General features: G+C 33.6%; 1 protein-coding gene across 5 annotated transcripts in view; it reads left to right on the top strand.

Moving 5' to 3' along the window:
- EPHA7 (EPH receptor A7) overlaps positions 1–26,477 on the top strand; it is a 160,026-nt gene that overhangs the window by 55,855 nt on the left and 77,694 nt on the right. For all 5 annotated transcript variants that reach the window (XM_045807049.2, XM_045807048.2, XM_045807047.2 and 2 more), the window contains exons 4-5: positions 2,124–2,279; positions 3,154–3,489. In XM_045807049.2, the coding sequence (XP_045663005.1) occupies positions 2,124–2,279; positions 3,154–3,489 (492 nt within the window). The remainder of the gene's footprint in view (positions 1–2,123; positions 2,280–3,153; positions 3,490–26,477) is intronic.

Genomic DNA, 26,477 nt, shown 5'->3' with positions numbered 1-26,477 from the left:
ATACCTCTTCTCTATGGCTCTTTCTTTCTTTTTCTTTTTAAATTCTCCGGTCCTTAATGTTATCAAGCTGCAGGTTGTGAGTAAAGCATAGTCTTCTCTATTTTATGGATGTCATATGTGATCATTGAATTTTAGACAATACATAAGGCAAGGTACAGTGAATACTTAAAGAGAGGAATTTCTTATCCTGAGAAACCCATGCCAAATCCTTTATCTTACCAGTTAACCATTTTTATTTTTATTTTTTTTTTTTAAGATTTTATTTATTTATTTGACAGAGATAGAGACAGCCAGTGAGAGAGGGAACACAAGCAGGGGGAGTGAGAGAGGAAGAAGCAGGCTCATAGCGGAGGAGCCTGATGTGGGGCTCGATCCCATAACGCCGGGATCACGCCCTGAGCCAAAGGCAGACGCCTAACCGCTGTGCCACCCAGGCGCCCCAAGTTAACCATTTTTAGGTGGCAAGATCATATCTTTAGAAACATTTTAAAGTGCTATATTTTTGTTATACTATTTTGCAATCAATCTCATTGTTCTCTCTGTGCCTTAGATTTGTAGTAATTGCTACTGAGAACACGTGAAGTTGTATTGAGCTTCTTTTCCTAAGATGTTTGTGAATGCTTTCCTCTTGTATGAATTGAGGAAGCCAACTAAAGGCAGACTGGCTTCCAAAGACAGTAGTGGATCATATATTTACAAGGAGATGGTTGTAGTTCTGTTTACACATCTATCACTTATCTATTGCAATATAACATGCCTTTAAATTAAGTTTCTAAGTTATCTAAAACACTTGTCTCATTTGTGTGAAATAGCTTTGTTTTCTCGAAGCTCAAAAGATGATTTTGAGCTCTCAATTGGATCAAAATTATGCATTAAATATTGAACTGGTGGACAAAAGTAGAGAATGACTCTGTATACCATCTTGATAAGACAGGATTGTTTATCCCACCTAAGAGGGAAAATGTGATTAAGTTCCTGAGCAATGCCCAAGTTGAGGACATTAAATAAATGTGAATGTAGTAAGTTAAAAGTTATAATTGAATTTATGTTAAGTATTCACTAATCCTTCTTTATAGATATGATTAATGTCTCTTAAATTTGAAGTCACTAAAACTTAAATATATATTCGTTTGATAAATATGAAGGGTAAATTAAACTTATTTAATATATTCAATGTATAATGCCATAATTAATAAAAATTGTTGAAATAATGAAAATTTAATTTGGTAAATTTTAATTAAAGATAAATATATAAAATGAACAGTGATAGAAAATGGTTCAAGACTACTTGGTGTAATAGAAAATAGGATCTGAATGAGTAAGAGCAACTTCACTAGGAGGTGATAGAGACATTCTTTGTACATGTCTATTCATTGCTGAGAGCAGTTGCTGTGTTAGTGTGACTACTGTTAACCTCTCTCAGCAGAGCAGAAACAGTCCTCATCTGTTTACAGTTGAAGGCTTTCTCCTAATTTCTGGTGGAATAGGTTTCTCCTTTTCATAGGATCTCATTATTTTTAGTAACAAGCAAGTTGACTTAGTGGAAAGCAGCCTGCCTTATAACTTAAAATTGGTTGAAATTATATCTTGAAGTTTACTGAAAATTTGGGAGGGTATACATTTCTATCACTTTCAAATGAAATTTTTTGTATCATTGTTATTTCTAGTCAGGCAATTAAAATTATTTTAATATTTTTCAATATGAACCAAATTAACACATAAAACTTAATTTACAGCTACATTATATTAAGAAAACCTAACTTTGAAGTATACTAATATGTATCAACAAATAAGATAATTATATTGAAATTGAACTTACCCTGAATTAAATATCCTAAGTTTTTGTCCAATTAAATTATGCCTTCAATCAGTTTTGGCCTCTTGCTTTTGAACTGATACCAACTACAGGTGCAAGTTTACTGTATCCTTTGGTTTTTATTATTTTGCTTTAAAATGCAGTATTATAAAACTGGGTTATTGATACACACTAAAACAGAATTTACCATAGAGAGCTTGTTTTTCAGAAATTAAATGTTGTATTTTATTATTTGCTAAATATTACTAAAATTAAAAACGTCTATTTGCACTCATGTTTCCGTTTTCACTTTCTTTTGCATACCCAGCCTGTGGCCGTGGGTTCTACAAATCTTCCTCTCAAGATCTTCAGTGCTCCCGTTGTCCAACTCACAGTTTTTCTGATAAAGAAGGCTCCTCAAGATGTGACTGTGAGGATGGGTATTACAGGGCGCCATCTGATCCACCGTATGTTGCCTGCACAAGTAAGTTCATAATAGTAAAGCCGGGAAGGACTTTCAGAACCCTTCTACTCGTTTGTATTATTGTGACATTGTTGAGATAGGCATCGGATTTGTGGATGCATTCTTAATTATTAAATGTTTACTTTTTTTTCATGAACTCGATAAGGCTAAATAATAACAGAAAATAGATACAGCTTATGTCATGTTTAGTGAAACTTTCACATTTGCAAAATCAAGATGCATCTTAATAATATTTTTCACGTGTATCTAATAGGAATCAAGTAATCAAAGTAAATGTAAAAGTTATTTGAGTCTTACTTGGATATTAAATGTGATTAAAAAGTTATGGTTTCCAAATTAAAATTCCATCACTAAATAGAGCAAATCTCACATCTTGGTGCTTCAATTAATGAATGTTGGAGAGACCCAAATCCAAAGCCAATCCCAGACTTGCTGTAAATCATTCTTGAGCACATTAAGAATGAATAGATGTATTCTCTGTTATACGGTTAAAAGGGAGACTATTTTTAAACAACTGCACAACTGTTTTTTTTTTAGGTGCATTAACTGTTCTTTTTAATTGCTTGGAAGAAAAATAGCTAAAGACTGTGGCAAAAGTACAAAGACAGTTGTTATCCTGTTTTCATTTTGACATATTAAATGGAAAATAAATAAAGCCTCTTGCCAAGTGAATTCAAGGAGGCTTTTATGCAGCCTCTCTAGGAAAGGTAATGAAATGTTTATGTAAAAGAAAGCATTTCAACTAGTTTTCTGTATAGTAATTGAGCCACTAGCTTAATGGCCCACGCAGATTCTTTCGTTCATTTTTTTGGTTTGTTTGTTTTTTTTTTTTTCTATTTTTGTTGATTTGTTTGTTTATTTTTGGTTTCCAAAGGGCCTCCATCTGCACCACAGAACCTCATTTTCAACATCAACCAAACCACAGTGAGTTTGGAATGGAGTCCTCCTGCGGACAATGGGGGAAGAAATGATGTGACCTACAGAATACTGTGTAAGCGGTGCAGTTGGGAGCAGGGCGAATGTGTTCCCTGTGGGAGTAACATTGGATACATGCCTCAGCAGACTGGATTAGAGGATAACTATGTCACTGTCATGGATCTGCTAGCCCACGCTAATTATACTTTTGAAGTGGAAGCTGTAAATGGAGTTTCTGACTTAAGCCGATCCCAGAGGCTCTTTGCGGCTGTCAGTATCACCACTGGTCAAGCAGGTATGTTTTTGTGTTTGTCTTCACTAAGTGAATATTGCGACTACGTAAGTGAGGTGTCTCGCTTGGATATTTAGTTAACTTGGCTACACAGAACTCGATTATCCCAGCCTGTTGATTATTCACACCTTTAACTTTTCTTTGTCATGTCTCCTGTTGCCTATTAAACCATTGCTAGACTCATTAACATCTCCAGAGATCTGGCAGGAGAAATAAAAAGGGATAAATTGTAAAGCAGTTAAGACTTGTAAGACAAGCAACTCTGCTGAAAGATCTCAAGGAAGGGAGTGAAAATATTGGACCAAATGAGATGTAGGCTAATTCTTGGAGGTTTACTTTTTTGTGTGGTATGCGCTTATGATCAAAATCTGCATGATAATTAAGAATGATGGAAGAGTTGAGTGCACTGTCTCACGTTGTGTTAGCCAATATTTTACCACGTAGAGTGTGATATTTGTACGATATGGCTAGTCTTTGTTAACACTTGCATGAGGGAGTTTTAAGTTCATCAGTAGTAGATTCGTGATCATATTACTGTTCATAATATTAGAGCACGTACTTAGGAGATCTCATGAGGATTTCAAAAGAAATGAATTAGGAAATAATAACCATGATGATCGTGAGCTTGTAACTTAGCCTAAAAGCAGTTTTCATTTACTTTCTTCTTGGCATTTGAGGTGCCCTACTCAGTCATTCTTTGTTGTGGTCTGTTTTGGAAAGTATAAATCGGAAAGAAGTTTCAGAAATTGGAGACTTTCTAGATCTTCAGAAAAATCTTATTACTGAAAGAAGTTTCAGAAATTGAGGGCTTTCTCAACCTCTTGCTGCTGAAAGAAGATGCTATATAGTAGATGTAGGCAAGTGCCATGGCATCATCATTAATAAAAGGGGACCTGCGCTGGAATACGGAGTTGTGTGAGCATCGGAATAAGCTTATAACCAAGTCTTCTTGATCTTTGGCTGGCTTTCAGAAACCGGTATTATCCCAAATTTCTAGACATAGATTAATCTATTCTTCACTTCCATGCCAATTTTAACAAAACGTTACCTATTTAAATTAAATCTGCAGAATGAAAACTACGCATATGGTCTAATGCTTACCATTTTGAACAGATTAGTGTGTTCTTTTCCTAAAGGTTTCATTTTGATGTTTATTTGAAAGGCAATTGCAAATCAGATTCCCTGTGTAAAAGCAGAAATCTGGAGGAAAAACAACCTAGAAAATTTTAAATTTTCAAAAATTGGACAAAAGAAATAACTAATTTAACTGATTTGGTTTGATTCCTGGCATTTACCCTGACTGTATTTAATAGTCTTTTAAGATCATTTTGTCAGATATTTTTACCTATGTTGTTTTATATTGAAATGTGTCACCATAACTTTACAGTGAGTGGGTTCAAAACATTTTAGGATCATGATTGTGACCCTATAGCTATTTTTGGAACCATTAATAGAAACTCTTAGGTCTACTGAGCTACCATAGTTCTTTCATCCCTGCTGATATCATGTACAGAAGGGACATTTTTATTTATTTTTGAATATGACCCATAGAGGCTGAACTGATACCACGAATAGAGTTCACCAAATACGCTGCTTTTGGGATCTGTTTTTTTTGCTCCTTAAATGTCTGTTGTTTAATTTTTCAGATTAATACTGCATGGGCTAAATAGGTCATAGATTTTTCCCATGAATTCTTGAATCAAATATCTCACAGTAGTTAGGTAAAGTGGCTTTGGGTGTTGATTCTCTTCTGGTTAAGAGCAAACTAGGTTTGTTTGGAGGGGGAGGTAATCTAAATGTACAAAAATTAGGTTGTGATGATTGCAGAGCTCTGTACATATCATAAAAAATATTGAATTGTACACTTAAAATGAATAAATTTTATGGTATGTCAATTATACCTCAATAAAGCTATTAACATTTTTAAAAAGAATAAGAAAGTTAAAAAACAAACAATGTTTATATTTTTATATTAAAATATTAATTCACAACGGCCTAGTCTCTATTGCATCTCAAATGCTAACACCCCATGAATTTAAAGTTAGCTTTTTATTTTTTTACTTTCAAAAAGAAATGCAATTAAATAAGGCAGCAATCTGTGGTAATTGTAGAAGTTTATAGAAGTGTTCCTTTATTTTTTAAAAGGTTTTATTTATTCATTTGAGAGAGAGAGCATGGGCGCAAGTGCAAGGGAACACAAGCGGTGGGTGTGGGGTGGTGCTAAGAGGCAGAGGCAGAGGGAGAAGCAGACTCCCTGCTGATCAGGGAGCCCCAATGCGGGGCAGAAGTTTTCCTTTATTTTTTAACAGAGGAAATTTAGAATATATTCGTGACTATTCTATTGAATTTGTATACCCACTTCCCACTGCCCCCCATCACCTGTATTTTTGCTCTTTCTAAAGGAGAATGATTTGAAATTTTGCCCATGTTCATTACTATCCATGGAAACCTGCAATGATCCTTGAAATTCTCATTCTCTATTAACTAAACAGCATCACCTCCCACCTAGTTTATGCTACAATCATTTCAATGATGAGTTTAAATCTGGATCTCTGGTCAGTTATCCCCCTCATCAGCAATCCACCAGTGCCTACTATAAAAGATTTATTAGGAGAATCTGCATATGTCGGGATAAGAATGAAGATGGAATATAATCAGCCAGTGTTCGAAAGGTATCTTTCAACTACTTTGTAGTTTCTTTTCTATTACCTTTGGAGTCTGGAGCACAAGACCCCATTCCGCACCAGTGTTTGTGGAAATGGAACCCTTATGCTTTGCTTAGGGTAGGAGTAAGGTTTTCGTGTTAAAGGACCCGTGCTCCAGCCCCTCTCCTGCTACTTAGGATCACTAAAGTTCTACATGACTAAAACAGAGATAAAAATGTTCAATGATAGATGTTAGAAAAAACTTAAAAACTCTTTAGTGTCATATAAATATTATTGTAGTGAGTAGCAAAATGAATGCTGAATTAATCCCTCTTTATATAACTCTTTGTGAACCTGTCAAGGCAAAACACAGTAAAATCTTTATCTTTCACAGTGTGGGGGGAAGTTAACGGGGGCTTGGAATTGGCAATTATGTTTTATAACATTGGAGGGGAAGGAGATTAATTTTGTTTTGCCTGTGCAAAATGTGACTATTATCTAGTCACAAGTTATCTTAAGACTGAGATTCTACTTTAAACCAATAATTAGCTTTAAGATGAAAAGTGTATAGAGAATAATATGCAATATTCATATTTCAATAATTTTTGTATTTATTTATCAGGAACATATGACATACAGAAACTGGCTGATTTATATATATATATATATATACACTTTTCATTGTTTTATTTTGTTAGGAATGATATGACCTATTAAGTGTGAAGTCACACATATCAAACATATGTATGTTGGAGGTATTTTAAAAATATATAAGTGAGGGGGAAAGCACATGCATTTAATTTATGACATTATGATCCTAACTCTTCCTTACATGGAACAAAAATGATCTTAATAATTACGTAAGTGATCTTAAGAGCTGACTATTTAAATGCTATTTTTTATAACAATTATAGTATTAAGTCAGCCAACTATACTGAGTAGTGTGAGTCGAACACTGCCAAGGATGCTGAGGATAGAAAGGTAAAGTTTGGGCCTACCCTAATGAGGAACCCATACTGTAGCAGATTTATGTAGTTACACATGTAATATGACAGAGCACTTGAATATAATGTGATGCATGTTATAGGCCATTAGGAACAAAATACAGAAACCCCAAGAAGGAATGATCCATTCTATCTAGGAAAAAGGAGGTCCTCACAGAAAAGACACCAGTCAGTGTAGAACATTGGAATGGATTTGATTTTGCCAGGAGGACAAGTGAATTATATTGTACGCCTGCAAGAGGACCTCCCCCATTAAAACATTGTAAGTGCCACTATATTCCTTCTCCAGATTAAGTGCATTAACACAAAAATCGTCTGTAGAAGTATGAAAGTTCATAAAAGCAAGTAACCCTTAAATTATTGTCTCTTTTTATAATACCTCTGTTCACTGTGGGATCACTTAAACAATTAGACAATTTTAAAGCATACAAAATTATAATATGTGGTCTTACCCCTGAAGAGATTTAAGGGACTCAGCAATTATTCTTCAGATCAGTGATTATGTTACGTTCATCTGTACCTTCACTGTGTAACACAGTTCTTTCTGTATGCAAGCTGTACGATGCATGTTGTGCAATTAACTCCAATGAGGAAACTAGTCATACACAAGAAAAGTTAAATGATTTTACAAGAGTGGAAACACTGAGACATGAGTGGAAAAGGCATAGAATTTGATATACGATGACATAATTACTTAATTTTAGATAAGTTATTTCAGCTCTTTGAACTTGAATTTTCTCCTGAAATGGTATTATGCTACTTGACTCCTCATATTATAAAAATTGAGCTTTTAGCTTAATACCAGTTACATTTATTAGAATAGAAAAGTGTGTTATAGTACTATGACAATTATAATAGTAGAAATAATAGAGTGACTAGTTACTGAACACTTACTATGTTCTTGGTATTTTTCAAATGTAAAATGTACATGAAAGGAGTCTCAAGGGGCATCTGGGTGGCACAGTCGGTTGGGCATCTGCCTTCAGCTCAGCTTATGATCCTGAAGTCCTGGGATTGAGCCCCACATTGGGCTCCCTGCTCAGCGGAGAGCCTGCTTCTCCCTCTCCTTCTGCCTGCTGCTCTGCCTGCTTGTGCTCTTTCTCTCCCTCTGTTAAATAAATAAATAAAATCTTTCTAAAAAAAAAGTGTCAAAATTGAATACTTTAACTTCTTTGAACTCATGTAGCCCTCCTAAGTATAGGACAGGTTTGGGATAGAAGACCTCTAAGAGCCCATTTTATGCCGATAGTTAAATGTACAGTTATAATACAATACAAACTATACATTGTGCAGTGCACAATGTGCAGTGTTGATTGAAATTATGGACTAATTTATAGCTGAGTAATACGTGTATAGGTACTATAATTTTAATGGGATTGATAATTGCTAGAATGCTGTAGAAAGCATTGGGTAGGAATTAAAGATGAAAACTATAACCTCTTGAAAGAGGATACAGTTTCCCAATTTGGGCTCCCCAAGAAGCAGACACTTAGGTGGTATTAGGACATGCACTTGGGATCAGTGCCACAGGAAGAGAAAGGAAGAGAGCAAAACTGGAGCAGAGGGGAAGCTGAGCTGTGATGCAATCTCCTTGGAATCCTCAGCCAACTCCATGGGGAGCTCTCCACCTGTAAGCTACCTCCATATTGCCCAGAGCTGAAGAAAGGGTGTCAGACTTTCATACCTCTGCATTGTCCAGACACAGCTGCAGGAAGGAGCCTAGGAAGTAGCAAGGTGTGATTTTTCAGACAAGGAAATTCTAAAGTGGGACAGGGAACTGAGGTCTGCTTTTTCAGCAGCCATCTCGGCAGCTGGGCAAATAAATTCTTCCATCCTTCACTGAGGAGAATGTGGGCAGTCCATCACAGCATCCCAGATTATTGTAGTCAAATACACTGCTTACCTGGAATTATTCAGTATTATGTCATCTTATCATGGACTACTGTCTTTTAGAAATTTCGCTCTACAATCCTTTACATGGGAATTTGCTGATTGATTCAATGTTCTGTTGATAAATTACTCCTCAATGAAAAAGGGACCTACTAAGAAGTGTTATTTCTGGAAGATATTAATAACAAATAAAATCTTTTGGAGAGAATGTTACTGTAGCATTTGCCTTTTGGCTATGATTTTATTGCCCTTTTATAAGAAACTTCAAAAGTACCCCTGTATATCCTAATTTGACTAATTTCTGTTTTCAAATGTCCAGATCTTATTTCTCTGTCAAAATTAACATTTGCTTCACTGTACTTATTTAGATTTATAATGTTTATAATGTCCCAAATGAAATATAACCATAGTCATATAACATTATACATAAGCAAATTTATACAAAAAGGAGATAGTAACAAAAGTCATTTCCTGTATTGGTCACATTTATTAGTGTGACTCAACTGTGACTATTTTTCTCATAAATTAACTCAGATCATCTCTTTTCAATGATTTAAAATGGTAGGCCATCAAGTTAACGTGTCCTGTAAGTAAAATAAATTATTCCTATATAAGTTTATACATTTTGATATTTCTTTGGAATTTATAAGCTTGATTTATATTTTAAGGGAACAAGATGTTAAGAAAATATATATTCTTGTTTGAGAGCATTTACTGATTATGTTGAGTAATAAAAATGCAGCAATATCCATAAAGTGAAATGAGATAAATGCAAAAAAAGGAAAAAAATCCACCACCACTACCAGCAAAGAAACATTTTGTAGAAATAGTGTTAGTTTTATTAAAACATAAGTACATAAACACACATGTACACTACAGCAGAAAAATCAAATGAATAAGATTCCTTTAACAGTAAGCCATTCAAAATAGACATTTCTGTCATGTTTCTAGTTATTTTATAAACCCAACGTATCTGAAAGGCAGAACAGGATTCAGTCATGCTAATTCATGCCTTAAGGCATGATATTTTAGAAATTTATATATATAGTTTTGTTTAGCAAGTAAGAGTCTTAGACTATATTAGTGAAATTTAATTCTTTAAATTTTAAGTATTTTTGACACCATTAATTTAAAAATAAACATGTAGATACACTTACAGTTTTTCTTTAGTGACTATCAGTAATTAAAACACGTATATAAAGGACGATCTTTTTGGATACTATTTCAGTAAAATTGGCAACCATGTTGGCATTGATACCGACAACTAGGACTTACTGACTCCTTAGTTTGTTCTGACCACTTTACATGTATAGACCAGATGCCTACACAGTTTCTTCACATCCCAAACTTACAATGGAAATTTGGTAAAAAATTACATCTTTCTGTGATATGGTCTTACAGTAAACATCTCATGGATTTTCTTATAACATTTGTGACATATTATCTGTGAAATGTCTGTCCCGTTACACTTCACAGTGTAAGGCAAATAGTGACATCTTTGGTCTTATTCTCTAGCCTCTACAACCAGTTGGGCCCAGGGTACATGCTTAGTAAATTTGTTGAATTAAATACAAAAATTCTTTGTATATCATAATATGAAAAGAGACTTTCTAAGATTATCAAGATTAATATAAAGGGTTTAATTCAAATTCAATGTAATTTTATTTACATTATGCAATAAACATATAAGATAATGATTTCAAGTATAAAAATTTTGTGATTTGGTCTTGAAACTATAGGTATATTTAGAATCTTAAAATGAGTTTTCACCGTAACTTGATATCCAAGCAGAGATTTAGAACAAAAGCTTAAAGGACTTTTATTTCAGAATATTAAGCTACAAATTACCTTTATATTTTAAAACTTTAACAATTTTTCATATTTTAAAAATCTGCTGAAAATAAAATTATTTTTTTTTCTTTTAATATAACATTGAATAGAGGGGTGCCTGGGTGGCTCAGTTGGTTGGGTGTCTGGCTCTTGATCTCAAGTCAGGTCTTGATCTCAGGGTTGTGAGTTTGAGCCCAATGTTAGGCTCCATGCCCAGCTTAAAATATATCTGTATATATTTTTCATAACATATTTTAATATTTTTTCTTTTTATAGTTTGTGACTTCTTAAGACTATATCACATAGCTATTCTGTGAATTTTCTCAATTAAAATATATGTAAGACAGTGTCCCTAAGCAACTTGTATTCTCAACCCCATATATTTACCTTCATGAAACCTCCATGTTTTCCAGTTCCAGTGTTATGTGAGTTGCCACATCCACCCTTTTCTGATTTTATAAATATGCGTAATGAACTATTTTGCTTATGTTGAGGTTAGGTCGAGGTTATTAACAAGTTTATCTGCAGGCTCTTGAATGGAAGGACTCTGTAAACATTTGAAAGAACCCTAGGACAAGGTTTTTAAGTAGCCTTTCACATTTTCAAGTTAATATATCTTAATCTTAAGTTCTTTGATCTCAGCTTTGCTATTTTGTGGATAATTATATTTAAAGATCTGTGAAGAAAGAGTTAATTTGTGTAATAACTCAGTTACAACATTGCTATGGATTGAATTGTGTCCTCCTCTAAATTCATGTGTTGAAACCCTGACCCCCAGTGTGACCGTATTTGAAGACAGGGACTATAGGGAGGTAATTAAGGTTAAATGAGATCATGAGGTTGGGGCCCTGATCCTGATAGGCTTAGTGTCCTTGTAAGAAAAGACACTAGAGAGCTTGCTCTCTCCCCATTCACATTCACTGAATGGAAAGACCATGTGAGGACACAGTGAGAAGGGGGCCATCTGCAAGCCAGGAAGAATGGTCTCATGAGAATGTGAATCCTTGATCTGGGACTTCTAGCCTCCAGAATTATGAGATAATAACTTTCTGTTTTTTTAAAGGCACCCAGTCTGTGGTGTCATAGCATTCTGAATGGGCTGATACAAATATCCATCCCGGAGATAGTTTAGTTCCATCCTATTATGTTGAAGGAAAGTATTTATTTTCCATATGTATAGGACGGGCATAGACACTTTTGTGGGTGGGGCAAGTGTGGGAGTTGAAGGAATTTTATGCATTTCTATGATCTCTCCCCCTCAAAAAGGTACTGAACTTATTTAGTGCAATGCATTGGTAAGTGCCAGAAAGACCAATAGTAATATTTTGCTTTTGACATCCAAGGCAGTTTTTTTTTTTTAACCAGAGCCAATTTATTATCTCATAAATTATAGAAGGTGCTACTTTGATGGTAGCAGAACATTCTATATAAAGTAAGTTATGTGGTTGTCTCTGAATTTTCAGGCTTGAGCAAGTTTGTCAAATTCTTGGCAATTTTAAACTAGCAATTTCTACATGATTAAGAAATGAGTGCTGTTTTAGGATTCTAGTGGAAAAGTTTTTATAACTGTATTTTGGAGATTTAAATTTGTAACTTGTTAAATTTAAGCTTCCTCTAAATAAGCTCTTCAACAAAATATATGACTGCCCATTAGGATCATTGTCCTGGAATAGTAGATAATGATGGAATTATGTAAAGTAATTCTTATTATATGTCTTGCCCTTAATAGGAGGTCCTTCATTTTGCTACTGTTAAGTTTATTGAGTGGAGAGTGTAGTGAATTGAAAATGCATTCACTAGAGTATTATTTATAAAGAAATAGCTACTTTACTTTTAAAGTCAAGAAGTTTGTTCAAGTGAGATATAGAAAATCTGTTTTAACTGAAATGTGACTAACAAGACCACCTACTCTTCAATTTTAGCAGGAAATAATATAAAAAGCAAGTTAACACCAGAGACTTAAATAAAATATGCAAGAGTTTTTCAGAGGACAGACCCAGGTCAATATATATTGAATTCAGTCTCTTTTTCTGGAAGTATTACAGAATTATAAATAATAAAAGAGCAAAATATATGTGTGTAGGAGGATTACTATGCTCAGAATATAAATTAACACATTTTTAAGATTGTCAATATGAATTGAATCAGGAAGTGATTTCTGCTTGATTCTTAGTTGACCAAAACTGGTTACCTGATCTACTTGGTGCTTTTCCACGGTACAAAAAGGTTTGATCTGTGGGTTGTTTGCTTAGTTCTTACAGAACAAGCTATCACAATCATTTCCCTGAAATAATATTAAAGGAATAGCATTGTGAAGACAGACACCGTTTCAGAAAAAAAGTCATTTAAGAGCAAGAAATCAATAAGCTGCATTTCAGAGAATGAAAAGCCAGTGGATGGTAATTTCATACATTATTCATATATAGATGAATACACATAATGTGAATTGGTGATGAGGAAGAGGATGATTATGATGATGATAAAAATTTGATGATGAAACTAATATAATGTATGTCAATTATACCTCAATTAAAAAAACTCGGGCTCATAAACTTGAAGTACATATTTTGGTTCCTCTCAGTTCCATTTCCTACACTCTGATACACCCAACCATACAAACCATTGTGAGCCCTTGGATGAGCTAAGGGATGTAGCTTTGAAAAAGGTAAGAGATAGTTCTTAAATTGACAAGTGTTTAGTTGTTGTTCTATTTTTGGTGCCAGTGTTAAGAGAAAGTAAATGTTGATTATTTTATTCCTTGCTTCATTGGTGATGAATTGAAGCAAATTTGATTCAGACAAGCAATTTGGTGGAATGATGCAGAGCCATCCACAAAAACATCTGTACTAATCATCCAATGCAGTAAATTAGAGCTACAAGCAAAAGACATTGATCCAAGAGGGTCATTAACAGTTTTAACCAAATGATCTAAGTAATAGGGTAAAGGAAAGAACACTATCAAGGTCTTGCTTTTCAGATGTGTCAATTGCCACTGCAGAAGCCTGTTGGTACTTGTGTCAATTCCAGCTGCTTTATGACTTCAGTTCCCTTCATACTGTTGTAAGCAAGAAACAAGGATCAGTTAAGGGGTAAAAACTAGGAAAAATTATCCAAATTTCTTGCATTTCATTTACAAAGAGGTCTGTCCTATAGGGAGAGATAATTGCTGCAACCGAACAAAATTAATCAGGGAGAAGGCAGAGTAGATGATGTATGTCCTCTGACAAAGTACAGGGCAGAGATGTACTTGCAGTCCCATAGCCGCTTGACTTAAGACACAAGCACTAGAAAAGAAGATCTGTGAAAAACAATTATCATAGCCTAAACGCACACAGTTCTTAATTATCCATAGCATGTTGACATCAGATAATTAGTGTCCAAATTTTTAATAATATTTGATGATTAACTTCAGCATATAGAAAGATGCAGGACATTGGCTGAGCATAGCATTCATAATGGCAATCATGTATGGTAATAAAATGCAGAGACACTGGCTAAGCCATATTGTTATTGTACAGTTTATTCAAATGTTACTAATACCCTTAAACATAACACCTTTAGCTCCTGTGACACCAAGCCGTATCACATGTGATGTGATGTATTTATGTGTATAGGTGTGTATATAGACAGTTTTAACTATATGTACTTTTTAACCTCAAACATTTTATGAACACATACATGTTCCTAGGAGAATAGGCGCTGAAATGGTGGAGGAGCCTGAATGTTACAGATGTGGGAATCATGAACCTATAGATGACAAGTTAATGAATGGTGTTTTGGGGGGGAGATCTGGTAGAGCTATAATTTAAAAGTTTGGGAGAAGAGTTTTGACAATACCAGCAGGAGCTGGCAGAATACCAAAACAACATGATGAAGACCAAAAAAGAGTACCCAGGCCAGTTGGGTAGGCGGGCTGTCACAGTAACCAAAGGAAGGGATATTTTCCAAGTCAGTTAATCATAGAATCAAATGTCACAGGAGGTCAATAGAATGAACACAGAAGAAAGTCCATTGGATTTGACAATTTCGAGCCACGAGAAACAATTTTGGTAGACAACTTGGAGTAGAAAATGTCATAATCATATTTGTCATGGTTGAAAACAAAGCATAACGCTATGGCATATGTGGTGTAAGTGCACAATGTTGGCTGAATTGAATTGTAATAGATTACTTTTTATGCTGATTTCATACAACATTTATCAGACTGGTAAAAACTCTAAGATAGATTATGAGTCTGAATTTTGTTTGGAAAAAAGTTACTGCCTTTGTTCTTTTCTAATACATTATCATAACCTTGTTTTCTCCTTGTTTTGACATCTCATCCTATTTTCGCACATCTCTGACATCACTAAGAACCCAAATTTAGCCTCACATAAATTTCATTGTCGAGAACCTGGTAATCTCAGTAGAGGTCATAAAAGGAAAGATGTTAATTCCATAAAGATAAACTATGCATTAATAACACTGTCTCCTCTAATATCTTTATTATTGTTCTTAATATGAAATATTGTTATAAAATCAAGAGACCGCACTGATTTCATAAAGACTATGTCTGTTAATATATAATATATATGGTTATATTTATAGTTACATTTTATGTTATGCTCTGTATTCACATTTCTTTCTCTTCCTGGTTTCTTTTTTTTGCTCCCAGACATTTTAAAATATGTCCCCTATCATGTACTCACCAATAGAAAAGTTGTAGACCCAACTAAAAGTTGGGAAACTTTATTCTTGCTGTCTTCAGTCAGTATGTTAATACTAAGACTTTACCTTTTATTTTTAACCACATTTCCTTTATCTTTAAAAATGACATAAATAAAGAAGAGAAAGCCATAATGCTATTTCAACCAACCTTGGGTATTAATATGATTTGTAAGTTATTTTTGGTGCACCTGCTGCATTAAATACTGGTGTTATGTTTGAAAAGACACTAACTGACCTTCTTTAGATTGCTGTCTGACTACTTTGATGTTTCATTATTTTCTTCAATCCAGGGATGAAATGGATGAATGGATCTTAATTATAGTGTCCTGGTGACTCTTTTTTCAGACCATTTTTCTGGACAAGCATCAGCTAATCTGACAAATCGTGAACAATTTACTTTATAGTTTGGTTGGGATTAAGTTACTTACTGGAACCTGCAGGGGACATAAAAAGCAGTGTCTTCTGATAAGATATCTTGGGTGTTTGCCATGCCTATTTTCAATTTTAATCGGTAACTTTTAGGAATGGAGAACTATAAACAGATAGTTCTTTGACGGATGTATTTTTTTATACATTTACCTATAGCACTTCGAACACAACCAGACCTGGTGTACCAAATTTACATATCTAAAATCTTATTGTGTATTTGCTTATGAACTTTCTCCTGAGTTTTGACCGTGTAGAAAAAGCTGGTATGTAAAGTTTATTTTTATTGAAAACAATTTTAGAAATATTACTTTATTATAATTAGGTTAGTGTATTTGCGGTGAACCTCTTAATTGCCTGTAGGTAATAGTGCAAAAATGGTTCTTATTATTTTGATTGTCTTTTAGTTTGCAGGATTTTTATGTGATATTGGAATGAATGGATTACTGAGGGGAATTTCAACTCAAATTTTGTCTTTTTTCAAGTTTAAATAAAATATAAAGGTAATTTTTTGAAGGTGTGTAGTAATAAATCAGGATCTACATGACTTCCGTAGAACAAAGATTTCTCAAGTTTTATGCTATTATATTTTTTCTAACAGTGATTGTGCTCTTTTGTGAATTTCATATGCCATCTGCGAGATGGCATAGGATTTCGTTCAGCATTAAGTTTATTCTTACAGACAAGAAAACTGTTACATATTTTCTTTATACAGGTCAATAAAAGCAAGATATATTCATTGGTTAGAGCAAGCAAATGAATAAGATATAAAGCCATATTTCTCATAACTATCATTTAATTGGACATTTTGTTTCATCTATCCTCTCTTAGGTGTATAATAAACACATCTCAAAGAACTCAAGGTAGAAATTAGATTTAGTGTCCCTCTGGGTAACTGAAATTACCCTGCTGTTGTTATAAAACACTGTTTTTTATTGTTCTTAGACTGTAAATTAATGTATTGACAGTAAAGAATTAACAACATATCCAGGAAGACTTTATTTAATAATGATGATGTAAAATACTTCTTATGCCATTCGATTTATCTAATTTATAACTCTGTTTGATTACCCCAGCATGCCTTTCATCTGTAAGAATTGCGCCCTGGGGACTAGTCAACTTATTAATTCATCACTTGTTCTTTTATGGTTGCAATCCCCATTATAGTATGAACAGAGAGTGATCTTCTCTTCTGAAAGCTGCCAGCCAACTGGTTCCAGTCTAGCTGACCTTTTATTTCTACCTGTGATCCTAATGGTTTTTCTGTTGGCTTCTGTTTCTAATAGCTTACATTACAATCTACATTTTTTGTCTCATGGTATCATGATGAGGATAGGACAGCAAGAGTGAATTCCACACCTGCAATTACAGAGTTTCATAAAGAGGAAAGACCTGCTTCAAGTTAACCTGTAGTCTTTTTTAAAATGCCTTTTGATTTATCTGTCACCTGATCCATCAGCAATGAATAATTTTCATGGAAGGTGCACTTTAATTACATTCCCATTTGACTTGCATTATCAAGCCCTATCTAGGTAATTAATCTCACCAAGTATCCAATTTCGGCCTTTATTGCTGGCAGGCAGGCCTCCTGAATTATGTGTGCTTGAATGGGTCTTGGGTCTTTTTAACCAGGCAGACCCTGAAAAAGATCTGGGGCCTTCCAAATCCTGGAACTGTGTCTGAGAAATTTTTTTCTTAGATATTGTGATTAAATTATATTTGACATCACAACTGCACTTCCATATTCAGTGAAGCCTATAGATTATTGTAATCATGAAAGGTTTCATTTCTAGGTGTAGCCAATCTGCATGTCATTTTGTTTGTGGGATGTGTGTGTTAAATTGTTAATTGTAGCTAACATCTGTATCAATCTGCTGATATAAATTTGGGGGCACACTTACCACCTAAACCTAAATGTTCCTTTACTTCAGGATTTGTTTGTATGAATTTAGGTGAATATTTGGGTTAAAAGATGATTAGATCAAAATCAGAATTAGAATGATCCTGCTTTATATTCAGTCACATACTCTGTTTTCTACAATTTTCCTTATTCTGCAATAATAGACCACTTCCCTTTTGTGTTTTACCTGTCTTTTGATTTTGATGATCCTCATTCCTTAATTACTTACACCGATTAATGCCAAAGTTCAATGATCTTACCAACTTAGTTTACACACATACAGATACAGTAGTTCTGGAGTATATAATTTGCCTTTTTGTTATAGTCTTGTTTAATACCTAGTGCAAACATGCATTAAGCATTTATAATTTTCTAATTTGGTGAAGATGTCTATTATGTCTAAGGTGTTTTACTTCTCTTCTCTGAAGACATTTTAAAAAACTCTGGGAGCTCCTTGAAAATCAAGTTGATATATAGTGTAAATAGATTAGCTGTCTGGAAGTGATCTAAATATCTGACAATATTTTAAGCCACAGATTGCCTGATTGGCAGAAGAGAAGGTGTCCAATCTTTAGTAGACTGAATAGGTCATAATGTTTACACAATAAACAGTAAGATAATTTTGGAAAATTTGGACTGATATTACTGGGGAAAGGATGAGTAGTTCTCCAGCTTCTGCTATCACCTCTATACAGTTAACTCTAGAAGTCTGTGCCTCTCACCCTCACTTCACTCAAAAATTCCTGCCTTGTATTTTTACAAAGATAGAGGTTATGATTGAATTTATAAGTATTTCACCATCAAACCAAACTCTATACAACTAAAATCTAACTTTACTTTTTAAAAAATATTTCTTAATGTAACTTTAATTTGACCCTTTGTTTTTAGGCAAATAACTGAACACATTTTAATGTAATACATATTAAAAATGGATTCCTAAAACATTTGACATTACTTTGTAAAAATTGCATATTCCTTTATCCAAGTATTGGTTTCTCTTGTCATACAGAAATGAATCTACTATTTATTTTTTTCATAGTGGCTAGAATATACAGAAATATTTTACCATCCATAATATTTCTCAAATGAAGATGCAATAATTTAATCTAATACTATTTGATTAGTTGTGTTTATAATAATTGCTTTTAAGCTATAGTATAGCTTAACTCAGAATTTAAATTGGCCAGGAATATTCATTACTGAATGGTTCACTATTATGAATTCCCCAGTAAAGTGTGTATGCACACACATATGTATATACATACATGCATGCATACTCTGACATGTATATTTATGTTGTATGAATAGGAATTCATATTTAAAGGAATTCTTTCATTTGTGACTATTCTATTAACATATACTACCTCTAATAATTAGGTATATTATATCTCTTAAGTAGTTATATATGTTTCCTCTTAAATATTAATAGCCAAACAAAGAGTTTATGACTTTTTAATGTCTATCTTTACATTTAGTTTCTTTTTGGCATTTCTGAATCATGAGAATTTGTATTTTTCAGTAATTCTTATTGTTTGCTGTAATGCTATTTGAATTGAGCATATAACAAGTATAATTTATGTATTTATTTTTTTAACAAATATAATTAATTTAAGGTTTGCAGATCAAGGAATTGAGGCTTAAGCAAAAAAGACTATTTGTATAGCATCATCTAGTGAGCCAATAGGGTCAAATGGTTTGTTAACCAGAAACATTCCATTTGAGTTATTTTGCTTTTCTCCTACGTATTCTTAGATGTGGATCTTTTTCAATGTATTGACTTGCCAAAAATATGTACTGCTTCAGCTCTTTACATAGTCAATACATAGACTGAGCTGAGCAGATTATTTACTTCAATCAAAATAAAGTCCGTTTTTATATAATAATGCATATGTAGAAAGAATAGGCTTCAGAAATATATCAGACAATTTGGACTCAGAACACTGGATTTAGCTTTTTAAATTTTTATTTATTTATTTATTTTACCTTTTTTTAAAACTTAAATTCAAGTTAGTTGAGATATAGCGAATTATTAGCTTTAGGGGTAGAATTTAGTGATTCATCAGTAGCATATGACACCCAGGGCTCATTATTTCAAGTGCCCTCCTTATGCCCATCACCCAGTTACCCCATCCCCCCACCCATCTCCCCTCCAGCAACCTTCAGTTTTTTCCCCTATAATTAAGAGTCTCATGGTTTGCCTCTCTCTGTGTTTTTTTAATCTTATTTTATTTTTCCTTCCCTTACCCTATGTTCATCTGTTTTGTTTCTTAAATCCCACTTATGAGTGAAATCTTAAGGTATTTGTCTTTCTCTGACTGACTTATTTTGCTTAGGCTAATACACTCTAGTTCCATCCACATCATTGCAAATGGCACGATTTTATTCCTTTTGATGGTTGAGTAATACTCCATCATGTGTGTATATCACATCTTCTTTATCCATTCATCTGTTGATGGACATCTGGGCTCTTTCCATGTTTTGACTGTGTGGACATTGCTGCTCTAAACTTGGGTTGCATGTGCCCCTTCAAATCACTATTTAGAACACTGGATTTAAAATCAGAATGTTTGAATCCAGGTTGACCAGGTTGCTTTTTGACCTTGGGCAATTAATACAATCTTTATATCTTACTAGTTAATCTTAGTATTACATGAAGCAATACATGAAACAGTGTTTTATAAAATAAAAGCGCTTTGTTGTTGACTGTTGGTAGTACTGGTGTACAACAACACAATTTTGAACAGCTGTCCTATAAATTTAGCTGTGGCAAAGCACAGTCTTGGAAAAGTTAGCAAAATAATGCTGATTATAATACAAATTAATGTTGACTTCGTTCTCCTGATATGTAGCCCTCTCAATAGACAGGACTACAAAAGTGAAGACATTTCTAAAAACTTATTTCTGGGCAAAACCATCATAATTCAGAGAATTCTGGGAATTAGTAAGAGGTGTGTTAGATATAATCAGTTTCTTAAAGTGAACCTTGAATTCTTAAGACACTCACAAATTTAAAAACTATTTCTATTGCCAATTTTCACACTGTTATACTTTTAGAAAGTGATGCTAAGTATTAATGTTATATTTTATCCCTATTTTTTTAAAAAATTAAGAAAATTAAGTAGTGTCAAAGTATTTGGCATCTTATGGTACTATATGGGTAAGTGTATGGATTATATAAAGTTTAATGTTAATTTAACAAAAATTTAATTCTCTAGGTATATAGATAGATCTTATACCAATGTATAATTTTCTTTACTGCTCTATCAGAATACAGAGCCACTTCCACTATTGGACACAATTTATATTATATTTTGAGGGTAAGATAGTATAAAGTTGGTAGAGAATGATTTTGTACAAACAAATTGAAAAAATTCTAAAGATCAACAATTTTGAATTAAATTTTTAAAAGATATTCTGCTATTCATCTTTATTATATAAGAAGAAAAAATTTAAATGACTTCTTTAAGGTTTTATTTATTTGTCAGAGAGAGAGAGAGCAAGCACGCACAAGCAGGAGGAGCAGCAGGCAGAGGGAGAAGCAGGCTCCCGGCTGAGCAAGGAGCCCGATGCGGGACTGGATCCCAGGGTCCTGGGATCACTAGCTGAGCTGACGGCAGACACTTAACCGACTGAGCCACCCAGGAGTCCCTAAATGACTTTTTAAAGTACTATTTAATATTTAGATACATAACTTTGAGGAAATTTTAAATGTTGGGAACATCTGCATTTGAAACATAAGCCCACATTTGGCAAACTGGGAGCAGGAGAAATATGTTTTATTGAAATACTAATTTTGAAAGAAAGTTGAATTTCAATGTATAGGATCACCCTTTTGTAACTCAGTAAGAGCTTACTAAGTACCTGAAAATTGTTCTCTCATTTAATATATTTGATTGGTTTCTACTTTTCCATTGGTTCTTTCTCTTGGATAGAAAATAAGCCCTTGAGTACACATTCTTGCGCACACACCCTGCTTAGATTCCTTCAAACTATTGGGGAAAAGAAAGCAAGAATTAGGGAGCCAAAAATGTAAAATAGAATTTTTAAAAAAGCAAGGAGAGAGAACATAATTTTGTGCATGTATTCTCATTTTTGGTGAAATAATATATGGCAGCAGTTCCAGACCAACCTTTACCTTGGAAAGTTATTTTCTTTGCCTTTTACATTTCTACCCTCAGGGACTGTTGATGGGGATATTTGGAAACCAGGACAATATTCTTGGACTTCCTGCCCTAGACCTTTATGCTGTTTTACATGTCCTCTCTCTCTTTTTCTCTCTTCTTTCTTTCTTCTTTCCCCTCTTCCCTGCTCCCTTCCTTCCTTTCTTTTAACTTCTTCACTCCTCCCCTCGCCTCTGCATCTCTCTAGTTTTCTCTCCTTCCAGCCTTTCTTGCCCTCCTATTTGTTTTGGTGGTGAGCAGCTAGGTATAGGAAAAAGCATGAAACAATAGGAAACCCCTATTCCAGCATCACAAGGTCATATAAATGGTGAACAAAGAACAGGTTGTTCCCTAAGAATGCATTTCTTTGCCTCCAGGATGCTGCAGATTTTTACATCCTGTGATATTTACTTCTCTTTCTGAGGTACATCTAACTTGAGAGCAGCAAGTTTGAGATCAGTAGTGAGAATAACAACAGACTTGTCTGGGATGCTGTACTGTTTGATATGGAAAAATATTGGAATATTTTCTTTTTCCGCTAGCTTTCTATAAAATAAATCTTTCAATTTCTACCGACTACATTTATACAAATCAGAATGAGTGTTTTTCAAAAGTAGTTGTTTGAGGCCTTTTGAAAACAGATTTTGTTTCCTTCACATACTTAAGAATTCTAAAATAAAAAACTTAAATAAAAAGAAGCATTATGACCAAACTGATTTTATATTTGTAAGAGTAGCTTTTTCTAAGGGTAGAATTTGTCAAAGAACTTCCCACAGAAAAGTAGGTCTCATTTCTAATTTGTATTCCAAAGAATAAAAATAGAGTCTTTTGTTAAAGTCTTACTCAGCCAGTCTGTAAATACAGTCACTTACTACAAGATCTTGTGGTTCTGACCTTTTGGAAATGGTGTGCGGTCACTGGAACCTTGCTTTTGATCACTGGTAATCTTTGACATTATTGAGCAACCTTATCCTTGAGGATCTTTCTCTAGTGTTCTGGGTCAGTCTCCCATGGGAGAAAAGTGAGGTTTTGAATTGTGGATTTGAAAAACAAAGCAGCAATACACTCTTCTGTTGTTTAAGGTACTTTCTGTAAAGATTCTCACTGTAGTGAATGTGCCTTTGCCAAGTACCCTAAAACAACACCATCAATCACTTTTAATTACTCGTTTATATTTCACTCATGCCTTTTTCCCAATTCCCAACCCCCATCCTCATAGATGCCAAACAAAGGAACAGGTTGGCCAATACAAGCTTCTTTGTGTTTCTTTCTCTTCTACAGTGTTTTAGGAGGGTATCCAACTTATATCACTTTAAACATTCTTCCAATTTATGGTAAAATTGTTAAATTGGAAGAAAGATGCCATTGGAAGCAAGAGGTTATCTTGGCTGCCTGAACAGTAGCTGCTATTGGAGTTGGTGTTGGGGAAGAACAGTCTGCTTCTGCTCTTATAAGCTGTTTAAAGGGCTTTGTACAGTGGTACATGTGACTGCCCACTAGGCTTTCAAAGCGATGAACACACTGTATCGAAGCAGTTTGTAACACATGGCATATGAATAGAATCTGAAACTTTCATGTATACCATGCACTTGCTTGGTCTACTGATACTTAACTCATTGAAGAGAGTGTAAAGAATATCCCTCTGGGCAATCTTAAAAATCAAGAACCATGTTATAGATAAAGTTATGGAATGCTTGCATATTATTTTTCTCTTTTATATTAAAAAGCCTTAGAAATTGAAATGCTCGAAAGTCTTTGGTACTCAACATGCGACGTGAACTATTTAACTTTTTTTCCCTTTTAGGATACACTTTACATGTGCTTTTTAAAATTTATAAATTATAATTAAACTTTATCCAATTTGTATTGGGTAACAAGGTTATTAATATCTGTCCCTCTTTTCCAAGTTACAGAGAGAAAGATGCATTATCTCTCTCTCATATCCCAAATAGGTCTTCAGATCTTTAGCCCACTGTTTCTGTAGAATATCAAGAGATAAATAAGGGAGTTTCCCCATGAATGATTTGAATCTTACTAATCCTTTTTTCATTATTATATTGCTAAGTCATTTCTCTCTAAGTTTTCACCAAATGCAAAGGAAAATGAGACAATTTACGATTATTTATATGCTAGTAAGAAATTATTGCTATGAGAATTCAGAAACTATATGTTGTTTCCAGATCTTCATTTTAATGTGTGTAGATAGCATGGGATTTAAAAATTAAGAACAAAAACTGTAGATGATTATTGTAGTGTTACCAAATTACAGGTTAACTTAGGGTCCAAAAGGTTTTTCCCTCTTGCCTCTTTCTTTTTTCTTACTGCTCTATATCTTTTCTGGTGGTCTTACTCACAAAATGCAGGTGCTTTTTTTAAATATAATTATTTCACTTTTTTTTTTTAAAGTAATTCCTTATGTCTCTAATGACACCCAGAACTTTAACTAATCCTTTGGAATTATAATGTAAATACCAATGAAGTTGTAAAATTTTAAATAGAATTCATGTCCCAGGTTTGGTCAGGGCAAAAAGCTTATATTACAACCCTAGACAGATAATATAACACATATGTAGATGATTATACTTTACACTGGATGAAAAGTGCCATTTCATTCTAATTCTAAAAACAGAAGTCGGGAGAATTTTTATAATATTTCTTGAGCCCCCCCCCCCCCCCATTTAGAAGCAGAAAAAGCAAGACTGGAGTTACATAAAAGATATTTAGGGATTCAGCCCTGCCTGTTAACACTTTATTGACTCTCTAGGTATCAAATTCTCAGCAATTTTATGAAGAATATATTATTATCCAGAATTCAGGAAGAAGTTAACAAATGGCCCAAGGTGATAAGGCTGTAAAGTGGCTGGGTGAGATGACCAGTGACATCAGATAGTCCCTCTGGCCAATCCTTTTATTCCCTAGGTTATATTGTCTCTTTCTACTCTTGATTTTTATAGTTGTGTTGTCCTATTTCTGGAGAAAATGTCAATTCTAATAAACATGTGATACATACTCATACTGGAAAATTTCTAAATATGGTCTACACATCACAATCTATACTACTTTTGGATTAAGTGTGAAAGTGAAACATGCAAATATATTCATGGTTATCAGGGAATTGAATGGATTTGCATCACACTTTTAACCTTGATATTTGTGGATTTGATTCAGAATATATCCTAGTTACAATGCATGGAAAAACTCACAGGAATATAGATTTCCAGAGTAGCAGCCATGATAACATCTAATATGCTTCTTTGGTAGGTATTGTATACTGTAGGTGTTATATATTCAGGTTAGAGAGCTATTGCTAGAAATATAAAATTAATTCCTATTATTTTGATGATTTGAACCAGCATTTTTCACATTTAAATTAACACCTTGCACTATTTAATTGCTTTAAATCTTTGCCAGATCACATTGTTGATCATATCAGTTTATTTGAAAACTTGAAATTCAAAAATATTCTAAATATTTTTTACTTAATCATTTTGAAAATTTTAAGGCATTTTTCTTTTTTTAATTTTTTAATAATTTTTATTTTGTTATATCTTAAGGCATTTTTCTAAAACATCTCTTGCTTTTGCCTTCAGAATTTAAGGTGTATTAGTAAGATGTGCACAAAACCAATACTAATATTACTACAAACTTGCTTACTTTTGCCATGACCGAATATATTAAAGTGTAGCACAGAAATTAACTTTATTAAAGTTACAATTGAGTTCCTATGTAGAAACTGCATGTTATAAAAATATAAGCCACTTAGCAGAGAGAAATGGAATTTGCAATTTTTATAAAAGTTTATGTCAGATTAAAGATGACAAATATACAAAGCCCACATTCTGTAAGTAACTACTCATTGTTTATAGTCTGTTCTCTTTAGAGTCATTGCCAGAGTTAGCAGAAATGTAACTTGCCAGAGTGAGGGTAAGCGGAGTTACAATTTCCATTATTGTATTTTATTTTGTTAATATTATTATTCATTTATTAATTTTACAAGAAGACTCTTTATTTATTTTAATTTTTTGCTTGATTCATTTCCACTCCTCAGTTCCCAGTAGGTTCACTGAGCTCTGCTGTAAACATACTTTGAATCCAATTCTGTGAGAATATTCTTAAATAAGTGCTCTTATTAAACAAGTTTTCTAAAGCCAAGCACTTAAAAATGTCAGGTGCATAGCAGGTGCATAACACATATTTTTTGAGAAAATAGGTTAATACATTATTTCTATTGAATTGAACTACGTGAGTGAATGCGACTTAGAGTTGTCTATGTTCCCCTTAAGGCAGAGTTGATACAATGAAAGCCTATTTGTTCAGTATTGGCTTGTGGATACTGTAGAACAGATAAAATGATATAGTGGTTTACACTAGCAGCTGAAATGTGAAAAATCCATACCTTCGAAGAAATCATTAGTAAACCAAACAATGT

The sequence above is a fragment of the Ursus americanus genome, chromosome 11 (genome assembly GCF_024610735.1).
Source record: "Ursus americanus isolate L20-20 chromosome 11, mUrsAme1.1.p, whole genome shotgun sequence".
Lineage (NCBI taxonomy): Eukaryota > Metazoa > Chordata > Mammalia > Carnivora > Ursidae > Ursus > Ursus americanus.
The sequence above is the reverse complement of the archived record's forward strand: the minus strand, read 5'-3'. Positions and strand labels throughout refer to the sequence as shown.